The 26532-nt window shown below is 40.7% G+C and overlaps 1 protein-coding gene across 1 annotated transcript in view; it reads left to right on the forward strand.

Annotated features, from left to right (window-relative positions):
- Positions 1 to 3794: 3794 nt before the first annotated feature.
- LOC149469974 (guanylyl cyclase-activating protein 2) overlaps positions 3795 to 26532 on the forward strand; it is a 53436-nt gene continuing 30698 nt past the window's right edge. The window contains exon 1 of the mRNA XM_089668304.1: positions 3795 to 4583. Within this exon, the coding sequence (XP_089524430.1) occupies positions 4383 to 4583 (201 nt within the window). The 5' untranslated portion in view covers positions 3795 to 4382. The remainder of the gene's footprint in view (positions 4584 to 26532) is intronic.

Below are 26532 nucleotides of genomic sequence, written 5' to 3' on the forward strand. Positions count from 1 at the left end.
TGGCCCCAGAGTCAAAACTAGAAGATGAACGCTTGCAGCATGACTTTACCAATGACCATGTAAATCGTCTCCCTTTGCTGTCCAACAGCTTGCAGTTTCCTGCAAAATACTCTGTGTTGTTTGAACTTGACCTTAACCATGTTGTTTAAACCTTAACCATGCCTTTTGTGATTTTCCTGTTGTGCATACTGTATTGCGATGCCTAGGACTGCATCTGTCAAATGGGGGGGGGGGGGGGGAACGCTTTTTTCCACTGCAGATGGTTCTCAAACCATACCAGTATTGCAGAGGGAGAGGAAGTCAGGAGCAACTTGTTACTCTTTGGTTCCTGGGGTCACTGGGAAGCGATCTGGTTGGATGTCACTGTCCCATGTGATTCTGGCGGCAATCTTGGGTCAGGCAGAGTCTATTTAAGTGGACAGCGTAGATACAGGTCACCCATCTCTCACGGAAAGTGAACAGAGGTAGCGAAAGGTTCCGGACGAGTAGGGACAGGATAGGAGCATGCTATCCTTCCTAGGAATCATCCCCCAAAGGGCTCAGAATAGTCAGGCCACATTCCGTCCTCAGAGATAGACACTGTCAGTGCATCAGAACCTGCTCCACTCTACAACATTGCATAGAAATGGGTTCCTTCCTGTTGGGCTGTTCGTATCTTAGAGCTGTTTCCTTAATACATTTTTGTCAACTGCATTTATTGTTGGCACATCACGCTGCACCCAATCACAATTGTATTGTAAAATGCTGTAGGAAAAGGACAAGAAAATCTGAAAAACTGCATAGGGAGAGATTAAGGTCAGTTAGGAAACTTTACTTTAATTCTTTAAGTGATAACTCTTTGGGCAAACAACTACAGGGCTGCCTTTTTATTCTAATTATTATGTTTTTTTTGTCTCTCATTTGATCTTGTGGTTGAGTTGAGATCAGTGGTTACTTTTAGCTGCTGTCCCCTCCATAACAAACTTTTTTAGGGCCTTTCCTAGGTTAAAGTGATATTAAAGGTTTAGATTTTTAAAAAAATAACAAACATGTCATACTTACCTTTTCTGTCCTCTTCGCGGGTCCCCTGCCGACGCTCCTGGCTCCTCCCCCTTGCGCACTCCACCTGTCCAGCGTACCTCTGCCACGTCATTTCCAGTGACAGAATGGGGTCCAACTGTGCACAGAGCATGGACCTCATGCGTGCACTTTGTTCTTCTTGGGAGGCCTTCGCAACACTGATATGCTACCATTGTTATGGGAGACAGATCACTGGGGAGAGAGCCCAAAGCAGCCTGAGGACACCCCACCTAGCACCAGTACCATGCTTCATTACAGGCTGCTTGTACTAGTTTTTAGTCTCCCATTACTCTTGACAACTGCTTGCTTCTCCTCCATACCATGTAACTTTTGAAGAGACTGACTCCATACCCAATGTGCTTTATCTGACCTGAGCTTCAGATGTCTATGTGTAGTGTGCCAATTACTTTCATACACTCCTTTACCATAACTTCAGACCAGGCAGAACAACATTTCAAAGGCGTTACTGAGGAAACTTCAGCATAACAGCTTAGATGGGTAATGAGGGTAACTGTGGTTGCCCCAGCATACCTGCGTAGGAAGAGTCCATGTCTAGAGTGGTAGTGGTCCATAATGATGGTGTTCTGATGAGTCAGTGTCTTCAGAGTGGACTTCAAGTCTCAGCAGACCCTCTACATGATGGTATTTTTATGGTTCCTCAAGCAGAATTCAGCAGGAGACTTTCCTGGATCCAATCCAGTGAACCTAGCTTGGGGAAGACAGTAAAAACATTAACCCCTTCCCCCTGGCTAGGCAGCCATAATTAAATACCTACAGTAGGCAACCTGTCTATACATTCACTACACCAATCTTGTTTCTCAGGCCTTGTCCTTGATGGGAGTAATTATTTGGCTTTAGAGGCTTCTGCTGTTCTCGTGATTCCAGACTCAGCTCCTTAGTGGTCAAATCCCACACCTGGGACCTTTGCTACATTGGTTCCCAGGCGACATGGCTGGTGCACTGCAGGAACCTTTCCAGTCACTGCCATTGACTGACTGGCTGTAAGTGACTGGACATGACAGACCACCACTACTCCTATCCCCTAAATCAGCTGCTATCAGGGGATTCCTCCGGTATTTTACACAATACTCATTTTAGTTAGCATATTGTAACCCATACTGCTGTTGCCCTACTGCATGCAGTCATATTGCAATTATGCCCCCTTTGCATGATAATATCTTCCACACAAAAATAATCAGGGGACATTTCTCTATTTCTTTGAAACTTTTTACTGCAGCAAACTTAGTTACAAAAAGTTAATTAAACAAACCTGTCGATTTTGTTTAAACTTTGGTGGCAATATGTTCCTTATATGACGAACGTCCCAAATATATGCTCAACCCTTACACAATGTTCTGCTTTAAGTGATATGGAGGGGTGCTTCAGTGCGTTGCTTCTCAAATTACCGAACGCAAGCCTCAGTACTCTGTGGACTCAAGCCCCAACAGTAAGTCCCATCCCCAAAGGGAAAGCACCTTCTCTCGCTCAAAATCTACACATGTATGACTAGCCTTAGACTTCACCCCTATTTCATAGAGCTTGAAAATCCTGATCTAAATCTAGAGTAGTTTAATGCCATCATTTCATAAAAACCCCTTTAAGATAAAGGCACAGATTTGCTAATGTGTATATCATATAGTAGCCCCAAAACTTCTGGGGGATGGTCTGGAGCAGCCTGCCTATTTCCTAGACCAGTGGTTCTTAACCTTGTTGGAGGTACTGAACCCCACCAGTTTCATATGCGCATTCACCGAACCCTTCTTAATTGGAAAAATAAAATATGATTTTTAAAATTCAAAACATAGGTATATATTTAGGTATATATTTATACATAGGTGCACAAAATGAACAAAACCGTTAAGAACAAAGAACAAAACCATTAAAACATGATTTTCACACAAAAACAAAAACATAATAATGAATATTTACTGCACGAATCATATGAGTCGGGTGTGGGTCTTCACCTCTGGCGAACCCGCGAGACTGACTCACCGAACCCCTGGGGTTCGATCAAACCCAGGTTAAGAACCACTGTCCTAGACTGTGGCAGTTTTTGTGGTAGTTAGCTCCAGATAAAGATTGTCTTTGACAGGAATCTGAGGCTTTTGAGTCCAACCTCTGGCTCATAACAGGCCACTTTTTAAATCCAAAAACATTTTTATTGAAAGTAGGTGCATGTAGTACAGATAAATGTCAACCAGACAATGCAAAGTCATAGTGCAAAATCAAAGGCATAAAATCATGGCAGGCCACTTTGATCTCACATAAATGGCACAGGCTAAGGAGCAGAATTCTACTGTAACTTGAGAGTTCTTGGAAATACAGTACATAGCTTTAACTTATGAGTGGAACACCAAACTGACCCTCACCTGGGCAGTGTAGTAGCCCTTTCCAGTATCCACTTCATGTTAGAGTCCCTTTTTTGGACTACAGATGTCGCTTTCTATTTACTTGTGCCATTCATGAATTTTGGTTGAACAATGCAGACATCATTATTATTTTATTAAATACATAATCATATTTCCTATTTATTTTTATATTATATTTTTATATTTCATTTGAACAACATACAGACAAATTATTGTGCCCTTAACACAGGCTTGACAAGAGAACATCTAGGTCTTTATGAGATTCTTCTAATTATCTTAGATCTTCTTATCTATTTTAGCCAACACATGGTGCATTTAGTTAAGCAGTGTCACTCCCTCTGCATGCTCCTTGCACAAACCAGCCACAGCAGCATAGGAAATAGATTCAGAACTACAGAAATCAACAAAAATTGAACTGACTTAAACTACCAATCTCTTAAATATAAAACATTGCTGACTTGTGGATTTAATGCTTTAATCATCCTTTACCTTATCAAAGATGGAAGACAATGAAAAGACTTGGAGCAGCACAGAAACAGCAGGATGACATTTTGAGTCTGATATAAACAGTTTTAAAGTAAACTAAGCTCAATTTCTTTCAAGAGTATATCTTGGGCCTATTACTACATTAGTATTGAACAGAAGAGGAAAATTCAACAGGGAAATCCAAGATTGTCCATCATATTTTACTAAAAAAAAAAGGACATTTTCGACTGGGGGAAAACTGCAATCAATAGCCTTTTCTGGAGATTGTGAAGTTTACTTTGATTGTTCTGCAAGACAACAGAAGACACATTGAGAACTCAGTCTGTGGAGGTTGGAACACAAGTCACATGGATAATAACATATTCTTTCTGGATCTTATTTAAAGACAATAAAAAAGGAAAGGGTTGAAGGGTGAATAAGATTATAGACTGAGAAGGGAGATTGTTCATCTTGCAGGATTTTCTCAAAATGGGTCAGCATCTCAGCGAGGAGTCTAACAAAGTAGAAATTGATGTAGCAGAGCTCCAGGAGTGGTATAAGAAATTTGTGGTAGAATGTCCTAGCGGAACTCTTTTTATGCATGAATTTAAACGTTTTTTTGGTGTGCAAGACAACCAGGAGGCTGCAGACTATGTGGAACATATGTTCAGAGCATTTGATAAAAATGGGGTAAGTTTTAAATACATTCTGTAAAAATATAGTCTTGATAATATGACTGCTAGTGTCTGTGATTTGCAAATATTTAATTGCCACAAAAATATAAATTGTAATTCTGGCTTTCCAAAAAGCACACAAAAAGAAGATATACCACCACAAGCATATAAGCAAAAGATGACATGTTCTTTTTTGTTCGGGGTTCTTCCAGGTGTTTGTGTGCTATGCTACTAGAAGAACGTACAGTTATGATAATTTTCTTCTGTTTTAATTGGTTTTAAAATGTGTATGCTTATGTATAAACTTGTGCTACGAGCATAAGACAGTAGGTTTAATTCGGAGCAGGGGCGGACTGACCATTTGGAAACTTGGGCACTGCCCGAGGGCCCGGGGTCAGTAGGGGCTCCATGAGATGCCCCTGGTACCTTTTTCATAGGCTTTTTTGAGTTTGCTCAAGGGCACAGGGGCCCTGTGATCCCCTATTGCCCTGGGGCCCCATGAGTTGTCAGTCCACCCCTGATTGGGAGGCACTGATATGATTGGTAACATGTATGTAATACTCTGCAATGCGCAATAATATACCAACATAGTATGATTGGGCAAAATAAATATCTTTTTAATGTAAATATCAAAATATGCTGCTAAAAAGACCCCTGGACACAACTGTATATTTTAAATTCCTGCATCTAGCTTTTTTATTAAATATTCACGTGAGCCATGTATTTGCCTAGATTACAAATCATCTACTATCTACTAATATTAATTTGTCAATTAGCCCTGGTATTTTCAGCTAGAGCATGGTGGACTGCTATACGCAACATTTTCCATGTTCCTTAATGGTTACTGTTACTACTCAATTAATTGGAGTCCACCATCCATTGACAATTTGCAAAAAAAGTTTTTAAGGGGTCACTGGGGGGTCCTTTTGCTTCAGCAACTTTGGAGACATTTTATGAAAAGATTGTTATTAACTGACAAATGGTTATAAGCTTCCTCTGTATCTCCTTTTGCCCTGAAGAAGATTCAAATTGTGAACTGAAACTCATTGGGTTATATAAATTTTGGAGATATATTTCTCTTTAATACAGATGAAGCAGTTTCCTTTGTCAATGATATGCCATGTTGGCATTTCATGTATGATACTGTTTTATCTACTGTATTTTTCCCAAAAAAAGATAATTATGAAATAAAATTCTATTTTAACAGCTATTGTTGTTTAGTCATGGTGCCGTGAAAGTCCCCTATTACCAAAAGTATGCCTATAGATCTGTATTCATTAGGGTTGTGGCACCATACATATTTGAGTTATGAGACCAGTATCTAAAATACTATGAAACATTGGTGGCTCTGCAGATTGAATCCAAAGTTCCCAGGTCCAGATTTGCATTGCCTGTAGGCACATAAGTTTTGTCTCTCATAGGAACACCCATGGGTCACCATGTCACAGAAAATGCAATTGTTTTCCTATTCCTAACCTGTCTTAGAATATTGTGATAATTTTAAATCTTCTATGAGATGACTATTCGTAGTGATTGTGATAAAGAATTTGTGGCCAATTATAATACAGAAAAAAAAAATCTTTTTTCCTCTGCTACCTATAGGCACATGCTTACTCTGCCTAATGGTAAATTTGCCTATGAAGCTCTCATAGATTACGTACATCTTGTAAAACTAGGAGACATATTCACTACGGATTGATGACTTAGGTCATCGGTAATGCCATATCAATGGATATTGGTTATTGCGTTTCAAGACACTCTAACTTTAATAGGCGCAAGCATTGGAAAACCCACACCTGTGCCTGTACAACCCCAAAGTGTTGATGCGAGTACAGACTAGCAAACCTTTGGACCAAGACACATTTGTATGTCTCTAGGCCTATACGGATGCCTGATGGTTGAACCTACTCAGGGAAAAGTTGATTGGTTGGAATAGATTTTGTCAGCCATTCACTACTGTCTTCTCTTGTGACAGGTCATTCAATGTTCCCCTCTTCCTTTCATGGGAAATTGCAAAATCTCCTTTAGATCAACCAACAAACGTAATACAAGAATCTGAATGGATAGAGATTGTTTGCATATACTTGAAAGGTCCTCATACTAGTCTTTGTACATCTAAAGTTGATTGTACAAAAATTACACGGTTAGATTGTAGCCTGTATGGCGACTCTTAGTATAGGTTCACACCTATGGGTTTTCTGTTGCATTTTGCAGAAACACACAGCAGTCCATTTAGCATGCTTTCCTATGGGACAGGTTCACATCTCCGCGTTTTCATACAGTGTGTTTTTTGGAAAGGGTCAGGGACTTTTTTAAACACAAAAAATTGCGTTTTTGGTTCAATAGATTACAATAGACTTCAGTAGTACTGATAGGCAGCACTGATGGGCACTAATGAGGCAGCACTGATAGGTAGCACTGATGAGGTGGCACTAATGAGGTGGCACTTGTGGGGATTGATGAGGAAGCACTGATATGCAGCAATGATGGGCACTGACTGGTGGCACAGATGGGCACTGATAGAAGGTACTGATGGGCACTGATAGGCAGCACTTATGGGCACTGATGGGTGGCACTGACTGGCTAACTGACTGATAGCACTGACTGGAGGCACTGACAGATGGCACTGATGGGCAGCACTGCTGGACACTGACGGGTGGCACTGCTGGGCAGCACAGATGGGCGACATTGCTGGGAAGCACAGATAGGCGATACTGCTGGGCAGCAGTGATGGGCGACAATGCTGAGCAGACTGATGGGCGACACTGATGGGCACTGATGAGCAACACTGCTGGGCACTAATGGGTGGCACTGCTGAGCGGCATTGCTGGGCACTGCTGTGTGGCACTGATAATAAGGACACTGATCAGTGCCCTGATTATTAGTGCAGATCTCCCCTGTCACATTTGCCAGTTATCAGCAGTATTTTCCTCACGCCATGACAGTGTGAGGAAAGTGCAGCTGAAAAGCGGCAACTGTATTTACATTGTGATCAGCTGTGTCATTGGACACACTGTGATTGACCTTTTACCTCATCATGTGATCAGCTGTGTCTATAGGACACAGCGATCACCGACAGCATTGGGGGCGCACCGCTGGGGGCATGTTCTGGGAGGACATCCATGGATGTCCATGGTTTTTTGGCTATAGCACGGTTGGGAAGCAGTTAATCTGCCCACCAACAAGTTAAAAAAAACCCCCACGAAATGCAAAATGTATAAAAAATGAGTCAAACCGCACGTGCAAAAATGCACCACAAAAATACTGTAGAAACTGATCAAACACAATCTGCATGGGTATGAACCTAGCCTTAGATTAATTTAACACTTCAAATCTCTACTAAGTCCCCGGTCACACCGGGTGCAACTTGGCATGCGATTTGTTGAACCATGTTAGCCATTGATGAATGCAGAATGTTTGCAAACTTGAGTTATTAAAGATGCAATCTTCCGGGATAACTCTTCATCAGACTTCATCAACCCCTTCATCAGGCTCTATACATTTCTGGAAATTATTTTTAAACTCACCTATTTATACACAGACTTACAAGGAGGGCATTGACATGTACACATTTAAAATATATATATTTTTCCTTGACACACTAAGGGGTCTATTTATACATAAAAATGCATAGCCGTTCATCCAATAACTCTGCATATACATGTGTTCCGTGTGAACTGAGCAAACAATGCACATTCTTTAGGCTATTCTCTCTTCTGAATGAATTGTCTTTGATTATGAGCAACAGTAAAATACCACATTGTGGCCACTAGATGATGCTAAGGAGCAAAGGAAATGCACACATTTTTGTAAAAAGAGACACAATATAACAATTCTACAGAACACTAGAAAGAATGCAATGGATACATTTGTTTGCTAGATGGTAGTGTTCACTAGAACCATTACATTGTATATATTTTTACAAAGATGCATATATTTTGTATGCTCTACTGCTCCATCTAGTGGCCATAATTCAGTATTTCACTACTGCTCATAAAAAACGGCCATTCGTTCAGAAGAGAAAACAGCTCAGAACATTTGCTTTTGCCCAATTCGCACAGAATGAATGTACACTGATTCGGTGGACAGATGTCTATGCAAATTTTATTAGAAACAGGCCCCTTAATGTAAAGGCTTGTTTCTGACAATAGCCTTTACCACTAATCTGTTTAAAAAAAATAGTTGGATATTTATTTTTTTTAAATGTGCTTTTTTTCCATGTGCTTCATTGTAACTCTGCATATAAATATTTGAGTTTCGGAACCAATTTTTGGAAAAGTTAAAGCCTGATGAAGGGATCTGAGCTATCCCTAAAGCTTGTATGTATATTAATTAGGCTAACCAATAAAGGGTGTCACTTAAACTCCTAAATGTCTGCATAAACCCAAGAACAAAAACATAATACAATACAACTAAGAAGTCCTTAAATGTGGTGGCTGTACATTATTTTATTTTATTTTTTTAAGGCCATTTTCCACAAATACAGAAAAACACCTGTATTCTGTGAACCTAAAAACAGTAATCCCCTTATGTGTGTAGAAGAGGAGATGCTTTTAATCTAAATCAGGAGGGCAGCCTAGTGTGTGTATTTTGCCCTAGGCAACACAAAAATCCTCTCCCCCCCCGCCCCATGGAGAGACCCTGACAGCGAACAACACCCCCCTCCCCCACGAAGAGAGCCTGACATTGACCAACAACACCACAGCCCCCCCCCACCCGAGAGAGCCTTCTACTACCACCATCCCCCATACACTGGCCACCCCCCACCTTGGTGAGAGAGAAGACACTCACCTTCACAGCTCCAGACATCGCCGGGAACAAGAGTCGGGCTCTGCATACACAATCAAGCAGCCAGCAGCCTCTCTCGGATCCCCCCTGGTCCCCATGCTGCGTGTGTCCCTTCTTCCATCTCTTCTTCTGAAAAATGCTGCCCTAGGCAAATGCCTTGTTGCCTTGTGGTAAATATGCCCCTGGTTACAACCTGCACCTTCATATATACAGTTAGTATGGCGAGTGAGCATTGTCATCTTAGAACACAGGTGAAAATAAAGGGGAAAAAAGTCTGAAAAAACTCCAGCTACCACATCTAAGATTTTTTAAACTGCAATAACTTAAATTGCTATTATTAGGTTAGATATACTTAACACTCACTCTGGTTGTTAAATAAACAGTCAGGATGTATGCTAACTACAAATAATACATTCTAATCGTTATTAAAGCAGCATTCCAGTCAGATCTGTGTTTATTAAAAGTCAGCAGCTACAAAATCTGTAGCTGCTGACTTGTAATAAACACACACTTACCTGTCCCAGGGTCCAGCAATGTACTCACTCGTGCCATCCCTTCTCTTCTTCTTCTCTCCATGGTGCCGGCATCACAAATGTGGGCACCAGGCTGTGACAGCTTGTGGCTTCACAGCCAGGTGCCCACTGCGCATGTGCGAGTCACACTGCGCATTCTCATTGGTCTGAAAGTCTTTTGAGACCTGTGAAGGTTGCCAGGAGACTGTGGGAGGAAGGAGGGGGGCCGTACTTCCAGCTCACTTTGCCTCGGTGAACTGAGCCAGAAGTGGGAGCTGGTACCTGTCCGCTCCCCCCTCCCACCTGAAAGCTTCCAAACATGGCAGTGAAGTGGCAGAGGAGGCACATAAGCGAAGCTTTCCCTACTGAGTGGAACTCTGCTTTAAAGTGTATCTTAACCCAATGAACATAAATGGTTTTATGTTGCAGCTTAATAGTTTTTAGACTGGGTGCTTATATTATTTTATTTTTTCAGGCTTCTTTCCCTTTATTTTTACCTAATAATTTTGCAGATAATACATTTCCTGCCTTTATGGCTGCAGACATATATGCCAACCAGGCTGGACTTCAAACAAGTTTGCCTTAGTTCATCTCTATTACATGGAGGTTTATGGGATTAGTAGTTTATAGTATCAGGATAAGATTGTTTTTTCCTGTCTGATTAGCTCATAGGAAGTGACACAGTCACTGTATTTATGGCAAGATCAACAGGGATTTTCTCTTTTTTCTGAAAATATTCTTAGCCTTAAAAAATGAAAACTAATGAAGCCACTACATCTAAAAACTAAAAAAGCTGCAATATAGTCAATGGTTGTCCTTGTGTTTAGTCTTTTTAAAGCTCAATCTTAACTTGGGCACAAAATTAAAAAAAAACCACTTCCCAGTATCAGTTACAATAATAATCCTCATCTCTGGAGCTGTTCAATGCATACTCAAAGCCCTGATTCAGCAAGGTGTCAAGGGTCTATTCTGCACCCTGGACTCACAGGAGAATGCTACTAATAGTGACATGGGCTCAGGGTCGGTTCTTCCACTAGGCAAACTAGGGCGCACTGCCACCTAGGGGCGCCTGGGTGCAGCACAGGCCAGCCCGCTCTCTATGTGGCCTATGGACCTCTTGTATGAATTCTTCACTTCTCTGCAGAGACCCCCTCTCCTCATACACAGGGAATTATGAGCAAATGATGGTATCTTTACTATGCACAATTGTTTCATAGCCTGTCCACACACATGAGCATTTAGCATACATACAGTATATATATATATATATATATATATATATACACACACACACGATAGTATGCCATGTAGTAGTGAAGTGTCGGCTCCCCTAGGATTGGAAATTGCTGACATTAGCCCAGGACCCAGGGCAGTCAGCAGTCTCTGATTGGAGGATCGGTCCATACATCTCCGGTACACACACTAACACACACAATCCTTCAGCTGTAACAGGGAGCCAGTTAGTGACTGAATGGGGCATGTCCAGCGCTGGCTTCTTCTGCACAACTGTACACAGCTGAAGCCAATCAATAGGTGGCGGTGTGCTCTGGTTGCAGGGATAATCCTGTGTGAGTAGGATGATCAGGGCCTGATGTGTATGACAGGGATGCGGTGTAGTGCTGGGAAACAGCCTGTCCACACTGAGCGCTTCAGCCTGGACTCCGCAGTAGCCATCAGAGGTGAGCCAAGCCTAGGAGGATGGAAGGTCATGGAGGTGATGGGAGGAGGAGGGGGGTGGACAATAGTTGGGGTGAGGGGAGAGGATGCTGATTGATCATGTGGGACACTGCCACATCATGAATGATCCTTTATCTGAGGGGAGGGGTGGCAGAGGGGGAGGAAGAAAGGACAGGGAAAGATGCCGGGTGTCTGTGGCTAGTGCAGCAGCTGAGCTGCCCCTCCTTCCAGTGTTCCTCTCAGACTCAGTCCCTTACTGTAAGCAGTTGCTGATCACTACGGAATTTTGTAACTCTGTCTCTTTTTTTGTTTGTCTGTCTGATTGGTTAATACAGTTAATTTATATTTGGTTAATATATATTTTGTCTTTAATATTAGTGCTAGTGGAATCTTATGGCACTTATTTTTGCAAATTAAAAGAAATTTGTCAGTTTCATGTTTTGTTGATTTAATATGTTCTACTGTTTTTATTTATTTATATTGGGGGGGGGGGTGCAAGTAGCTTATCTATCCTAGGGTACAAAATAGTCTAGCACTGGACCTGCATGGGCTGTCTAACACAATGAATCTCAATCTATAAAAATGCACATATTGTGGCACACAATGTGTTAAAAAATGTGTGGGTGCCAAATGTACATATTTAGTTCCTATGCATTGTACCTAAGGAAATATATATATATATTTACACTACAGTGGCTAGATATAAAACATAAGATAGCACATTTGTAAATGTAGTGCATAGAAACATAATGATGTGCACAGTGCTAACGTTTGGTCAAGACAGTAGCAGTAAGAAATAAACATACTGGTAGCTGGTTCAGTGGAGCAACCTGTATTACTCTTGAGGTTACTCATAAGCTTTTCTTTGTTTCCTGAACAATTCTTCTGGCAGTTCTGGATGCAATCTTTCATGGTCTACCTGTACTTGGCTTGGTATCAAGAGATCCCCAAATTTTCCACTTCTTAATAAGTGATTCAACAGTTCTGACTGGCATATTCATGCCTTTGGATATTTTTTAATATCCTTTTCTATCTTTATAAAGTTCCATTACCTTGTTATGAATGTCTTTTGACAGTTCTTTTCTGATCCCCAATGGCTCAGTATCTAACCTGCCCAGTGTATCCATGTGAGAGCTAACAAACGTATTGACTATTTATACACAGACACTAATTGCAATTTAAAAAACCATAGATGTTGGAAATGAACCTTTTATTGCCATTTTAACCTGTGTGTGTCACCTTGTGTGTTCAAACCAAGGCCAAGCATTCCAGGGTATGTAAACTTTTGATCAGGGCCATTTGGATGATTTCTGTTATTATAATTTAAAAAGGACTATGTGATAAACAACTATGTGATAATAAATAGCTTTATATGATCACTATTCTTCAATAAAATACAGTTTTTTGGCATGATAAGTCATATTTTCAATGCCAAAAATTCACGATTTCTGCCAGAGTATGCAAACCTTTGAGCACAACTGTGTATATGTGTATGTATATGCATATACAGTCAGGTCCATAAATATTGGGACATCGACACAATTCTAACATTTTTGGCTCTATACACCACCACAATGGATTTGAAATGAAACAAACAAGATGTGCTTTAACTGCAGAGTGTCAGCTTTAATTTGAGGGTATTTACATCCAAATCAGGTGAACGGTGTAGGAATTACAACAGTTTGCATATGTGCCTCCCACTTATTAAGGAACCAAAAGTAATGGGACAGAATAATAATCATAAATCAAACTTTCACTTTTTAATACTTGGTTGCAAATCCTTTGCAGTCAATGACAGCCTGAAGTCTGGAACGCATAGACATCACCAGACGCTGGGTTTCATCCCTGGTGATGCTCTGCCAGGCCTCTACTGCAACTGTCTTCAGTTCCTGCTTGTTCTTGGGGCATTTTCCCTTCAGTTTTGTCTTCAGCAATTGAAATGCACGCTCAATCGGATTCAGGTCAGGTGATTGACTTGGCCATTGCATAACATTCCACTTCTTTCCCTTAAAAAACTCTTTGGTTGCTTTTGCAGTATGCTTTGGGTCATTGTCCATCTGCACTGTGTCCAATGAGTTGTGAAGCATTTGGCTGAATATGAGCAGATAATATTCCCGAAACACTTCACAATTCATCCGGCTGCTTCTGTCAGCAGTCACATCATCAATAAATACAAGAGAAGCAGTTCCATTGGCAGCCATACATGCCCACGCCATGACACTACCACCACCATCATGCTTCACTAATGAGGTGGTATACTTAGGATCATGAGCAGTTCCTTTCCTTCTCCATACTCTTCTCTTCCCATCACTCTGGTACAAGTTGATCTTGGTCTCATCTGTCCATAGGATGTTGTTCCAGAACTGTGAAGGCTTTTTTAGATGTCGTTTGGCAAACTCTAATCTGGCCTTCCTGTTTTTGAGGCTCACCAATGGTTTACATCTTGTGGTGAACCTTCTGTATTCACTCTGGTGAAGTCTTCTCTTGATTATTGACTTTGACACACATACACCTACCTCCTGGAGAGTGTTCTTGATCTGGCCAACTGTTGTGAAGGGTGTTTTCTTCACCAGGGAAAGAATTCTTCGGTCATCCACCACAGTTGTTTTCCGTGGTCTTCCGGGTCTTTTGGTGTTGCTGAGCTCACCGGTGCATTCCTTCTTTTTAAGAATGTTCCAAACAGTTGTTTTGGCCACGCCTAATGTTTTTGCTATCTCTCTGATGGGTTTGTTTTGTTTTTTCAGCCTAATGATGGCTTGCTTCACTGATAGTGACAGCTCTTTGGATCTCATCTTGAGAGTACACAGCAACAGATTCCAAATGCAAATAGCACACTTGAAATGAACTCTGGACCTTTTATCTGCTCATTGTAATTGGGATAATGAGGAAATAACACACACCAGGCCATGGAACAGCTGAGAAGCCAATTGTCCCATTACTTTTGGTCCCTTAATAAGTGGGAGGCACATATGCAAACTGTTGTAATTCCTACACCGTTCACCTGATTTGGATGTAAATACCCTCAAATTAAAGCTGACAGTCTGCAGTTAAAGCACATCTTGTTCGTTTCATTTCAAATCCATTGTGGTGGTGTATACAGCCAAAAATGTTAGAATTGTGTCGATGTCCCAATATTTATGGACCTGACTGCATATATATATATATATATATATATACAGTATATATATATATATATATATATATATATATATATATATATATATTCTCCCGATGCTTCACAGAGTGTAGTTTAAAGGCGAAGTGAGAGGCTCCCTTGAAAGCTCAATTTCTCCCCTTCCTCCCTATACACCATACAGACACATGCACTGATACTTGAACTGCTCCATTCATCCAGCTGAACCATGAATCTAAACCCTGTATAAACACTGTGTTAGTCAGTATCGGAGCTTACACAGGGGTCTATACATGATTACTCCCATCTCCCATGTGTTAAGGCCTGTGAATGAAAGGCAGAAAGTCACATGATCCCCATACCTGGAAGCACTGGCTACTTTTGAGGGCTCCAGTGGATAAATAAAGTGGTAGGGGAACATATGGAAGCTGGGTATCAGTGGGTGAGTATGTGCACTCTCAAGGGAACTAATTGTGGGCAAAGTGGCAGATTCTCTTTAAGTGGATCAGACATATATTTTAGGTTAGATTTTAGGCTGTAGATGAGCAGATCCTACTACCATTTTAATTTAAGATTCTCATTTGCTCTAAACAGCAAATCCTGTTTATAAATCTGACCATTTTTAGGGGCTAATAGGCAAGCTATTGTTAAAAAAAAAGCATGGGCAGCTGGGCATTGACATGAGGGTCATATAATAATCTTAACATTTTTTTTTAAAACCTTAGTCTATACATAATAGTTTAATTGTTATGAACAGCCTCAGAGTAATTTGTCAGTGAATATTTGGCTTAGATGATTTTTTTCTTTTACAATTACAGCTGACATTCTATAGCAGCACCAAATTTTATTAATTTCAGCTTAAAAATAGCTTTCTCAGGTAGTTTTGCTTTTTGAGCAACTGTTAGCAGTATTATAACAAAGTGGAAGCAACTGGGAATAACAACAACTCAGCTACAAAGTGGTGGGCCACATAAAATGTCAGAGCTGGGTCAGTGTATGTTGAAGCACACAGTGCTCAGAAGTATCCAGCTGTCTGCAGAGGCAAAAGCTAAAGACCTCCAAACTTCATGTTGCCTTCAGATTAGCACAACAGTGCGTAGAGAGCTTCATGGAATGGGTTTCTATGGGCGAGCATCTGCATCCAAGCCTTGCATCATCAAGTGCAATGCAAAGCGTCAGATGCAGTAGTGTAAAGCACGCCGCCACTGGACTCTAGAGCAGTGGAGATGTGTTCTCTGGAGTGATGAATCTGTCTGGCAATCCGATGGATGTGTCTGGGTTTGGTGGTTGCCAGGAGTACGGTACTTTCCTGACTGCATTGTGCCAAGTGTAAAGTTTGGTGGAGAGGGGATTATGATGTGGGGTTGTTTTTCAGGGGTTGGGCTTGGCCCCTTAGTTCCAATGAAGGGAACTCTTAAGGCGTCAGCATACCAAGACATTTTGGACAATTTCATGCTCCCAACTTTGTGGGAACAGTTTGGGAATGGCCCCTTCCTGTTCCAACATGACTGAACACCAGTGCACAAAGCAAGGTTCATAAAGACATGGATGAGTGAGTTTGGAGTGGAGGAACTTGACTGGCCTGCACAGAGTCCTGACCTCAACCCCATAGAACACCTTTGGGATAAATTAGAGTGGAGACTGCAAGCCTTCTCATCTGACATTAGTACCTGACCTCACAAATGCGCTTCTGGAAGAATGGTCAAACATTCCCATAGACACATTCCTAAACCTTGTGGACAGCCTTCCCAGAAGAGATGAAGCTGTTATAGCTGCCAAGGGTGGGCCAATTCAATACTTTTGGCAATATAGTGTATATACACCATAGTTTGTGGACTCGTTCCTACAGACTAAATAATAATCACTAATTTGGGTTATTTTCACCAAAGAAATATGGCACTATACAGTTTGGCCCAAATTTATGAAGAAAGAATATTTATTTGCTAAATTTTATAATAGAAAAACGCGGTTAAAAAAAAATATTTTTTCAGTCTTTCTTCATTTATTTAGCAAAAAATAAAAAACCCAATGGTGATTAAATACTGCCAAAAGAAAGCTCTATTTGTGTGGAAAAAAAATATATAAAAGTGTTGCATGACTGTGCAATTACAGCACTGAAAGCTGAAAATTGGCCTGGGCAGGAAAAATAAAATTATACAAAAAAGCCCCTAATAAAGAGAATAAAAAAAAAAAAGTAGAAATGGGTCTGATTTTTGAAAAAGCTAGCTATCAGAATAAAAGTGGTTACATCATACTTTGTGCCCTAAATGCAGAGTGTCACTGCACAAGCATGGGTGGCATCATCGGCTATTGCCAATGTGAATATCTACTAAACAGTATATGTCTAGAAGATATTCATTGTACCTACAGGTAAGTCTGATTGTAAGCATACCTGTAGGTACAACTTCAAACAGGAGAGCTTGCCACCGCTTTAAGGCACAACCAACTGACCCTAATCTCTCCCTATGCAGTTTGTCAGTTTTTCCGATCTGCTACCTACATTGCTTTCCAATACACTATCACTAAATATTATTTTAAAAATAGTCAATATTGTTCAGGATACACAGTACTTCAGTAAATTGCCAGATCAGTTAGAGCCCATTTACATCTCTATGATGTGTTAACATGTGTTGCGCTTAGATGGTTTGTTCATTTAAATGGGTTGTCTAATGCACCAAAATGCAAGCACCATCTTTAACAAAGCGGTGCACTACAGTAACGGTAGTGTGTCACCTTGCATTGCGGTGCACTGTGAAACATTTGCATTCTGGAGGTGCATTGGGGTGGCATTTAGAATGAATGGCACTGCAAATTACCAACATGCAAAATATGCAGTGCTCAATGTAAATCTGGCATTAGGGTTAGCATCTACGTTTCAGCTGCTGCATACATGGCAGAAGGTAAAACAAAATAATGACAGTATTAACCTCCCTAGAGGTCTGATTATGTCAGTATTTCTGTGCTCAAAGTGGTACATTTTTTTGCATGGAAATATGTTGTTTTTTTATTGTAGGCCTGTAATTCTTAGGAATAACTCACTGAAATCTGTCCGAACAAGAGTCTACTAAACATCCCTGGTATGAAAAAATTTGAAACACGAAATCATGAATTATAATATAATAAATAATCATAAAAAAAATATAATAATAAAAAATTTAATTCAATAATATAATCAAACCAAAAACACTGAAATTTGAAATAGAGCGCCAAGTTCGCACATCACTGAGCAAAGTCGCAAAATCGTTTTCAGTGTCTGATGACGAATTTCCCCACGAATCATTATCACTCAATTCTGCAAGTGGTTCTAATTTACTATCGCTGTTCTCTAGCTGGTCTAAAACCGCTTTTGGCCTAAAGGGACGCTTTTTGGACACCATGGATGTTTCTCAGTTTCCAGGTAATAACAGTAAAAATGCATGCAGGGCGCAGGACAAAGCACTAGGGACAAAATGTATGTGAAATGGTTTGATACAGTAATGTAATACTATCAGATTTTAGTGTATTGAGTGAATGTCTCATTTTTACATTTCTGAATTTCCCGCCGGTTCCGTCTCCCGTACGTCCCGACGCTCACAGGGAACGGAACCCAGAAGACGGATGCCAGCATCGGCAGGAGGACATGGCTGGGGATGTTGCAGGGGGGACATCGCAGGAGCGCAGGACAAGGTAAGTGCAGAAGGGATCCCAGAGCAATGCTGCAGGGTAATCCTGAGTGTAGATCGGGGTTACCGCTTGTGGTACTGAAAGTTAACCCCAACACTCGGGAATACCGCCAGGGGGTTAAAGGACATGGACGACAATGCCATATGAATGAAATTCAATTCCTCACCCAATTCCTTCAATTATCATGGTGAAAAAAAAAAAATGGACATAAATGTGGATCACCCTGTATAAATGATTTTCAGTAAAAGATTGCAGAGCAATTCATAAAACTAGATATAGAATAAAAAAGAATATAAAGAATATAAATGTTCTTTCTTGAGGATAGCAAGGGATAGTGAGCTCCATTCACACTACCCTTATATCTTACATGACATTCAGCATTTTAAAAATTGCTTTTATGGATTTTCTTCACAGAAGCATAGTTTATTTTTACTATGTCTGATAGCATCTGCACTAATATTGCAATCAACTAGTTTGTGTTTTGCATTATTTTCAGTTGTTTAACTGACCCCTAAGAATTACAGTATATTGTGCAAAAAAGGTTTTTTTTTAATTTATTTATTATTTTGCTTAAGCAGCTAAATGAGTAAAAGTAAGAACTACTGCAGCAACAAAATTTTACTGACTGTATAAATAAGTAATGCATAGAATAGAGTAAGGTACTACAGATCATCCAGTGCTGCTGGGTGCAAAATGGCAGTCGCACAGCTGCAATAACAATCACAAAGAAAGTTGATCCGCATCTCCTTTCTTGCTCTTAAAAATCTTCAAAATGTATTGATTTTCCATAAAAGACACAATATCCAGACTGCAGATGCTAACGCATTTCAGCCTTGTGGACCTTGTTCACAACAACTGCACCATACAAAAATGACACAATATATAGTGTATAAACCCCTCCTGGCAGCATATGCCATCAATTAGCCAATTAATACGTAATTAGAATTGCTTGGAGAGGTAGGAAACCAAAGCACAAAAACTTAATAAAAAACACAGACATAATCAAGTACATAGTCAAAAACATTAAAATCCAATAAGAAAATAACAAGAAAATGAACAAAAATGCCTTAGGGGAGAGTAAAGATAGCACCTATACATGGCAACAGGAAAAGAGATGCAGGTGGAATAAAAAAAGCAATGAACATAAATGTAAATCCAGGTCCCATCTAAGATGTAACCCCTGTGGGAACTAAAGAACCATGGAAAATAGAGGCCTGAAGCATAATAGGTATAGTATATAGTTTGCCCGGTAAGCAAAAAATCTGCAGCAAAAACCGTGAAAAGAGATTCACAAAGAAAACTGGTTACATAAAGGACAAATTCGATACTCAAATAGTGATCAGGAATATGCTTTATTGGAAAAGTTGCACATAGAGGACAGTTGAATCAAGACTGCAAATAGCCATCACCTCAATAATGGACAATACACAAGACAACCTTAAAATAAAAAATAAAAAAGGGAGACATCATGGCAGGCCATAAATGGTACTATGCTATCGGGGCAACGACTTGCAGGTCTTTTGCATCAATAGTAAAGGCACATCAGGGTACACCATGTGACATGTGAAACTCCAAAATAGCTGGAAATAGGGGCCCAATAAGACAATGCTAAGGGGCTGCAATACATGTACAGGTGAAACTTGAAAAATTAGAATATCATGCAAAAGTTCATTTATTTCAGTAATGCAACTTAAAAGGCAAAACTAATATATGAGATAGACTCATTGCATGCAAAGCAAGATAGTTCAAGCCTTGATTTATCATAATTGTGATGATTATGGCTTACAGCTCATGAAAAACCCAAATCCACAATCTCAGAAAATTAGAAGATTGTGAAAAGGTGCAATATTCTAGGCTCAAAGTGTCCCACTCTAATCAGCTAATTAAGCCAAAACACCTGAAAAGGGTTCCTGAGCCTTTAAATGGTCTCTCAGTCTGGTTCAGTAGGAATCACAATCATGGGAAAGACTGCTGACCTGACAGTTGTGCAGAAAACCATCATTGACACCCTCCATAAGGAGGGAAAGCCTCAAAAGGTAATTGCAATAGAACGTGGATGTTCCCAAAGTGCTGTATCAAAGCACATTAATAGAAAGTTATGTGGAAGGGAAAAGTGTGGTAGAAAAAGGTGCACAAGCAGCAGGGATTACTGCAGCCTGGAGAGGATTGTCAGGAAAAGGCCATTCAAAAGTGTTGGGGACTTTCACAAGGAGTAGACTGAGGCTGGAGTCAGTGCATCAAAAGCCACCACACACAGATGGATCCTGGACATGGGCTTCAAATGTCGTATTCCTCTTGTCAAGCCGCTCCTGAACAACAAACAATGTCAGAAGCGTCTTACCTGGGCTAAAGAAAAACAGACCTGGTCTGTTGCTCAGTGGTCCAAAGTCCTCTTTTCTGATGAGAGCAACTTTTGCATCTCATTTGGAAACCAAGGACCCAGAGTACGGAGGAAGAATGGAGAGGCACACACTGCAAGATGCTTGAAGTCCAGTGTGAAGTTTCCACAGTCTGTGTTGATTTGGGGAGCCATGTCATCTGCTGGTGTTGGTCCACTGTGCTTCATTAAGTCCAGGGTCAACGCAGCCGTCTACCAGGAGATTTTGGAGCACTTCATGCTTCCTTCCACAGACAAGCTTTATGGGGATGCTGACTTCATTTCCAGCAGAACTTGGCACCTGCCCACACTGCCAAAAGCACCAAAACCTGGTTCAATGACCGTGGGATTACTGTGCTTGATTGGCCAGCAAACTCGCCTGACCTGAACCCCATAGAGAATCTATGGGGCATTGCCAAGAGAAAGATGAAAGACATGAGCTGTAAGCCATAATCATCACAATTATGACAAATCACCGCTTGAACTATCTTGCTTTGCATGTAATGAGTCTATCTCATATATTAGTTTCACCTTTTAAGTTGCATTACTGAAATATATGAACTTTTGCACGATATTCTAATTTTTTGAGTTTCACCTGTACATCATACGTGCAGAGTAATATAAAAAAATGACCACAGGGACATGGATATGTATCTGGTACTGGTAAAGCATAAATCAAATATCATTGCTAGAAGACACAGTCCTCATAGAGAGCCAGGGTAGATGGTAGGCCTATAATAGGCCAAAAGTTTAACGTGGTGATCCTTGAAGAGATATGTATCAACATCCAGAGGCAGATTGTAATGAGCAGAAAGCTATATATATATAGATGTATTATCTTGAATTGTACAGTATCCATAAGGCAACCGCCATCTGGAATATGAATGGCAGAGCCCTGTCAGCATGTAGATATAGCTATCCGCCAGATCTGAATCAAAATGTCACTGTACGTAACTGAATCAGGTGACAATGATGAATAGATCTTTGATGGACTATGCAGATAAGGTGCTGTTCACCAACTGTAAGATATAGCATTGTATCTCCATCATGTAATAAGAGAGTGACAAGAAGAAAGTCAGTGAGACTGCTGCTGTAGCAAACTTCTAGCAGTGAGGGCCTGTCAGCCATGTGTCCAGTACAGTGTAAGGAAAGTATCACTTACCACCTGCTCGGTCTAAATATAACCACATGTTGTTCCTCCATTGTTCCTCCATTTGATGGATTCCATGCTCCAAGTACTGGAGGCAGCCACCAACTCCAGGTGCCCCTACAGTCAGGCCCCGCTTCCTAAGGAGTTCACAAAGTGATCGATAGATGCCTTGCATAAGCATGATGCTCCATGTCCCCGCCGGGACTAGGTGTATGGCGTCGATGTGCCGGCCAGCCGTGACATCACTGACGTGTGATGTCAATGCGTTTCGCCGATGGGCGTATCTTACTCAGCTTCGTCAGGGCCAATAGGGAACAAGGCTGTGGAGCTTGTTTATATCAGGCCAAGCCCGCCCATATATGTAAATACACAAGATAGCCATACTTCCCATTGGCAAACTACTTAAAAATGGTCATAATAAGAATACATATACTTTGCAGCAACCACAGAGGAAAAGTATTGTATGCAAGTATTCCTCACTAACAAGCACAGGGGACAAGTTTACTAACCTTACTTAAAACCAGCCAGTGGGGAAAGATCCAAAATCTCAAATTTTCTTAATTGTGTAGAAATAACCCCCGAGGGACCCTAGTTTTCAACTCAAATATTCACCATGTCTCTCTATCTAAAAGCCGTCTACTCCTATCACCACCCCTGGGCACAGGAGTCAGTCTCTCAATGTCAATGAACCTAAAAGAGGACAAATCACCACAGTGACATTCTTTAGAGTGACATTCCCACTTGGTTGTTCAGAGAGGACTGGACAATGAGGTTAAGAGGAGAGAAGATCTTGTTTCCAATGTTTCAGTCAACGTATCAAATAAGAATGCAAATAGAAATAAGCACTTGTGTACAGGAACAGATAGGAAGAACAATTTGTAACACACTTTCTCAAAAGAATATAATCAAGTTGATAATGTAACCTTCCCATTCTCTGGAAAAAGTCTCCACAACGTTTTAAAGCCAGGGTGCCGTTTCTCCATCAGAAGAGCCCAGCTTTAGGCTCTTTATTGTCACCTAGTTTATTTTCATTTAGAAAATACTAATCCACTTGGCTATCATATCCAGGATGCTATCCATGCAATTTAAAAATGTACACATATTCATGACAGTCATGTTAAAAATGTGCAGACAGTCATATTAATTTATGTACTAAATGTTTCAATTCAGCATAAAATCATAAAATAATTACTTTTATATTAAGAGTGGCTATATACTGTACCTGGCATATTAACTGAATAAATAAAGTAAAATATTAATACATTCTGTACTATATCCTAACCAAGCAGTTTTGGGTACCAATTTTTGGGGCATTGTAGTGACTCTTAAAATGTTAGTAAACCCAGAACCCTGCATTCACTATATCTAGTCTTCCACAGTACAGAGAACATGGAAATTCATTTATTTTAATAAATATAAACTGCTAAATATCTTTTCTCATCAGCATTTAGAGCAGTCTTGCGACTTCTATCAGTGTCCAGCAGTGTTAAAGCTTGTAAGAGGAGTTTTCATTCTGCTCTAGGAAGCTGCAGGACCTATGGAAGATGTCTGGACAGTGCTGATTGGCTCTGTGCTGATCACATACACTCTCTCAAAAAAAAAAAAAAACTCTCTAGCAATACACACCAAATTGAGCATGTGCAGAGTGACTCCACATGATATGTCTTATCAGGAGATAAGGGGGGGCACTGGAAGAAGGGGAGGATCAGAGAAGTTCAAACAGTGTTTTTACACCATGCAGAGGATTAGCCCCTTAGGTTCCACAGTGAGTATAAAAGGCATGCATTATTGTATATACAGACTGATTTTACTGTTGTGGGTTTAGTAACACTTTAAGCAGCTTTTGATTGGCTTCAAGCAGTGGTCCCCAAGGGATAAGCCTCACGTTCGATGACCCCTCTGCGGACTTTGGGGGTGGGAGAAGCATGGTTGGTATGGGGGTTGTTACTTCCATCTTTATTTATATCTGTTTGGCTGACCACATGAGTTTCATTTATTATTATTATTATTATTATTATTATTATTAGGCTCCATGCACACTGGGTGTTTTAATAATGCTGGTAGTGTTAGCTGTGTAAAGTCACGCAAAAAAGTTTTTCAGCTTTTTTTAGCATTTTTGCATTAGTGTTTAGCTGCGTTTAATCATGTTTTGCCACATTTTGCGCATTTGCAGTTTTTAGCATTTTTAGCAATTTGTTTTACCCCCCACCCATAAAAAGTTTTTTCCTCAAAAAAAGTCCAAAAACGCTAGTTTTCCACGTTTTACCATGCTTTGACATGTTTTTCAGCTTTAGAATGTTTTTACAACTAAAAAACCCCGCTAGAAACCCACTAGTCCTGGGATTTTTTCCAGCCCAAAAACGCCCCTGCCAAAAAACGCTGATTACAGCCTATGTGTGCATGGACACATAGGATAACATGCTGGGGAGTTTACTGGCTCTAGAAAAAATGCCAAAAGCCAAAAACAGCAGCTGTAAAAATGCCCAGTGTGCATGAGGACTTATCAAAACAATTTATTGAAAATATTATTATCATTATTATTGAAATTTTTTTTTTTTCTAATCTTCATTTGTATCTGTTTGGCTAATCACATGAGCCTTGTTTAATATTATCAATAATATTGACTTGAGCTCATGTAACCAACCAGTTACAAATAAAGATAATTTTTTTTACTACCATAATAAATGTTTTCCCTAATTATAATAAAATTTTTCTCTATATTAATAATTATTGTTCCTAATAATAATAATAATAGATTAAGCTCATGTGGTCAGCCAAACAGATACAAATAAAGATTCTAAAATAAAGTGACATGGCCACAGAGAGGGAAGGAAGGGACTGGTGATGCTGGGAGAAGAGGAGCAGGCACCCTCTGGTGGTGGGAGGGTGGCAGTGCACTAAACCCACACAAGGATCCAGATCCACCGTATTGCACAGCCCACAGCAGGGCCCTGTCTCGTACCTGGTCTGAGGCTGAAGTGATGAGAGGGATTCCTTTGCAGCAACGCCAATGAGGATGGTGACAGGGGATGCTGAGTCCAAGGAAGCATGGGTTGCCAGCTATACTGTTGCCAGACAGATCTGCGATGATGAGGCTCCTTCTGAAGACAGGCTGTAATGGCGGCTGGATCAAGTGGCACTCCAGTGAGTGCAAGCAGGTCTGGACAGGAGATGTAGTCAGGAAATGGAGCCAAGGTCAGTCATGGTAGTCAAGCAGGAGCATAAACAGGAATGTATCATAAAGGAAGCTGGGGTCATATACAGGAAGCAGACAAGAGCAAGTCTATGGAAGCAAGCCAAGGTCAGAGCCAGGAGAGAAGCAGATCGAGAACAAGAAATCCAAGAATACCGAGCACATGGGAAAACAGGACACAGAAAGCTGAAGACAAATCAGCAATATCAGAGTGTATCAAGGCTCCAATACATTTGCAAGTGAGCACGGCCATGTGCAAATATACCAGGTCTTTGTGCATTCCTCTTCTGGTTAACACCCTGACAAGCCCCCGCTGCTGACCTGAAAAGACGTTGAGCCCAGCTTGCAACGTGAGTGGCCGCCAATGCGGATCGAGCCTCGCTCGCTCACCGCCCACCCTGGCATCAGTTTGTGGCCCAAAGGTTGGGGACCTCTGATTTAAAGCATCCCAAGTAAGTGAGCAAAGGGGCATAAAAAGAAAAGTCAGTGAGTCCAAGAGAGAAAGACTGAGAGAAGGGCAGGACGTGGGTGAGGGTGATCCAGAAGGGCAGATTCTGGAGTCCTCAGACTGTACCGGAGAGTGGAGAAAGGGATAGCTGATCGGGGTAGGATAGTCAATCCTGCAGGCAGGTCAGGACATCACTATTATATTGTGTTTGTGTGCACTAAAATTCATTAAAGTGTAGTCTTTCCTGAAAATGTGATTTGATAAAATTTCAAGAACAACCATTTTATTCTCCAGGGCCTCTGCTTAAAAAAATATATAATGTTTGGGGGTTCTAAGTAGTTTTATAGCAACACAATGCAGATTTTTACATGGGTGAGAGAAGTGTCAGAATTGCTCTGGACTAGAAATGGTTAAATAACATGCCTCAAAGATGGCCTTAACCTGCTTGTAAAGTGGCTCATCTGTATGATGTATAAAACTTACTACAGCAAACCTGACATTTGCAAAGAAATGACAGCTGCTGCCTGATGTTTATAAGCTTTGCTATGTTTGTAAACAAAGCAGCTAGGGATTATCTTCTTCTATATCAGCCCCCTTTTTTTTAGGGTCTGGTTTGGATGTGACGGGGGATCCCAAGCAAGAAAAAAATGGAAAAAAAAATCATGTGGTCTCCCCAAATTCCCTACCAGAGTGTTATCCCAGAATGCAGAGTGGCAAACCAGCAAAGGGGGGGGGGGGGTACAAGCGTGTGCCCCCTTCCTGAACCATACCAAGTCACATGCCCTCCTCAGCATGAGGAGGGCATGAGTACCTTGCCAGGGGGAAAGGCCCATATACTATAGATGAGGACAAGGCCCAGTGATTCTGGGGGTCTACGGGTGAAGAGCTTATTGGAATCTGGAAGTCCTGTTAAAAACAAGAGGGCCCCCAAATAGCACCCCCCCTGCATGAATGAGTAAGAGGTACAAAATTTAAATAGTAAATAAATACAACACACTTTTTGACAAGTTCTTTATTAAGTGTT

Source organism: Staurois parvus, unplaced genomic scaffold (assembly GCF_062004578.1).
Source record: "Staurois parvus isolate SC_StPar_1 unplaced genomic scaffold, SC_StPar_1.0 ptg000056l, whole genome shotgun sequence".
Taxonomy (NCBI): Eukaryota; Metazoa; Chordata; class Amphibia; order Anura; family Ranidae; genus Staurois; species Staurois parvus.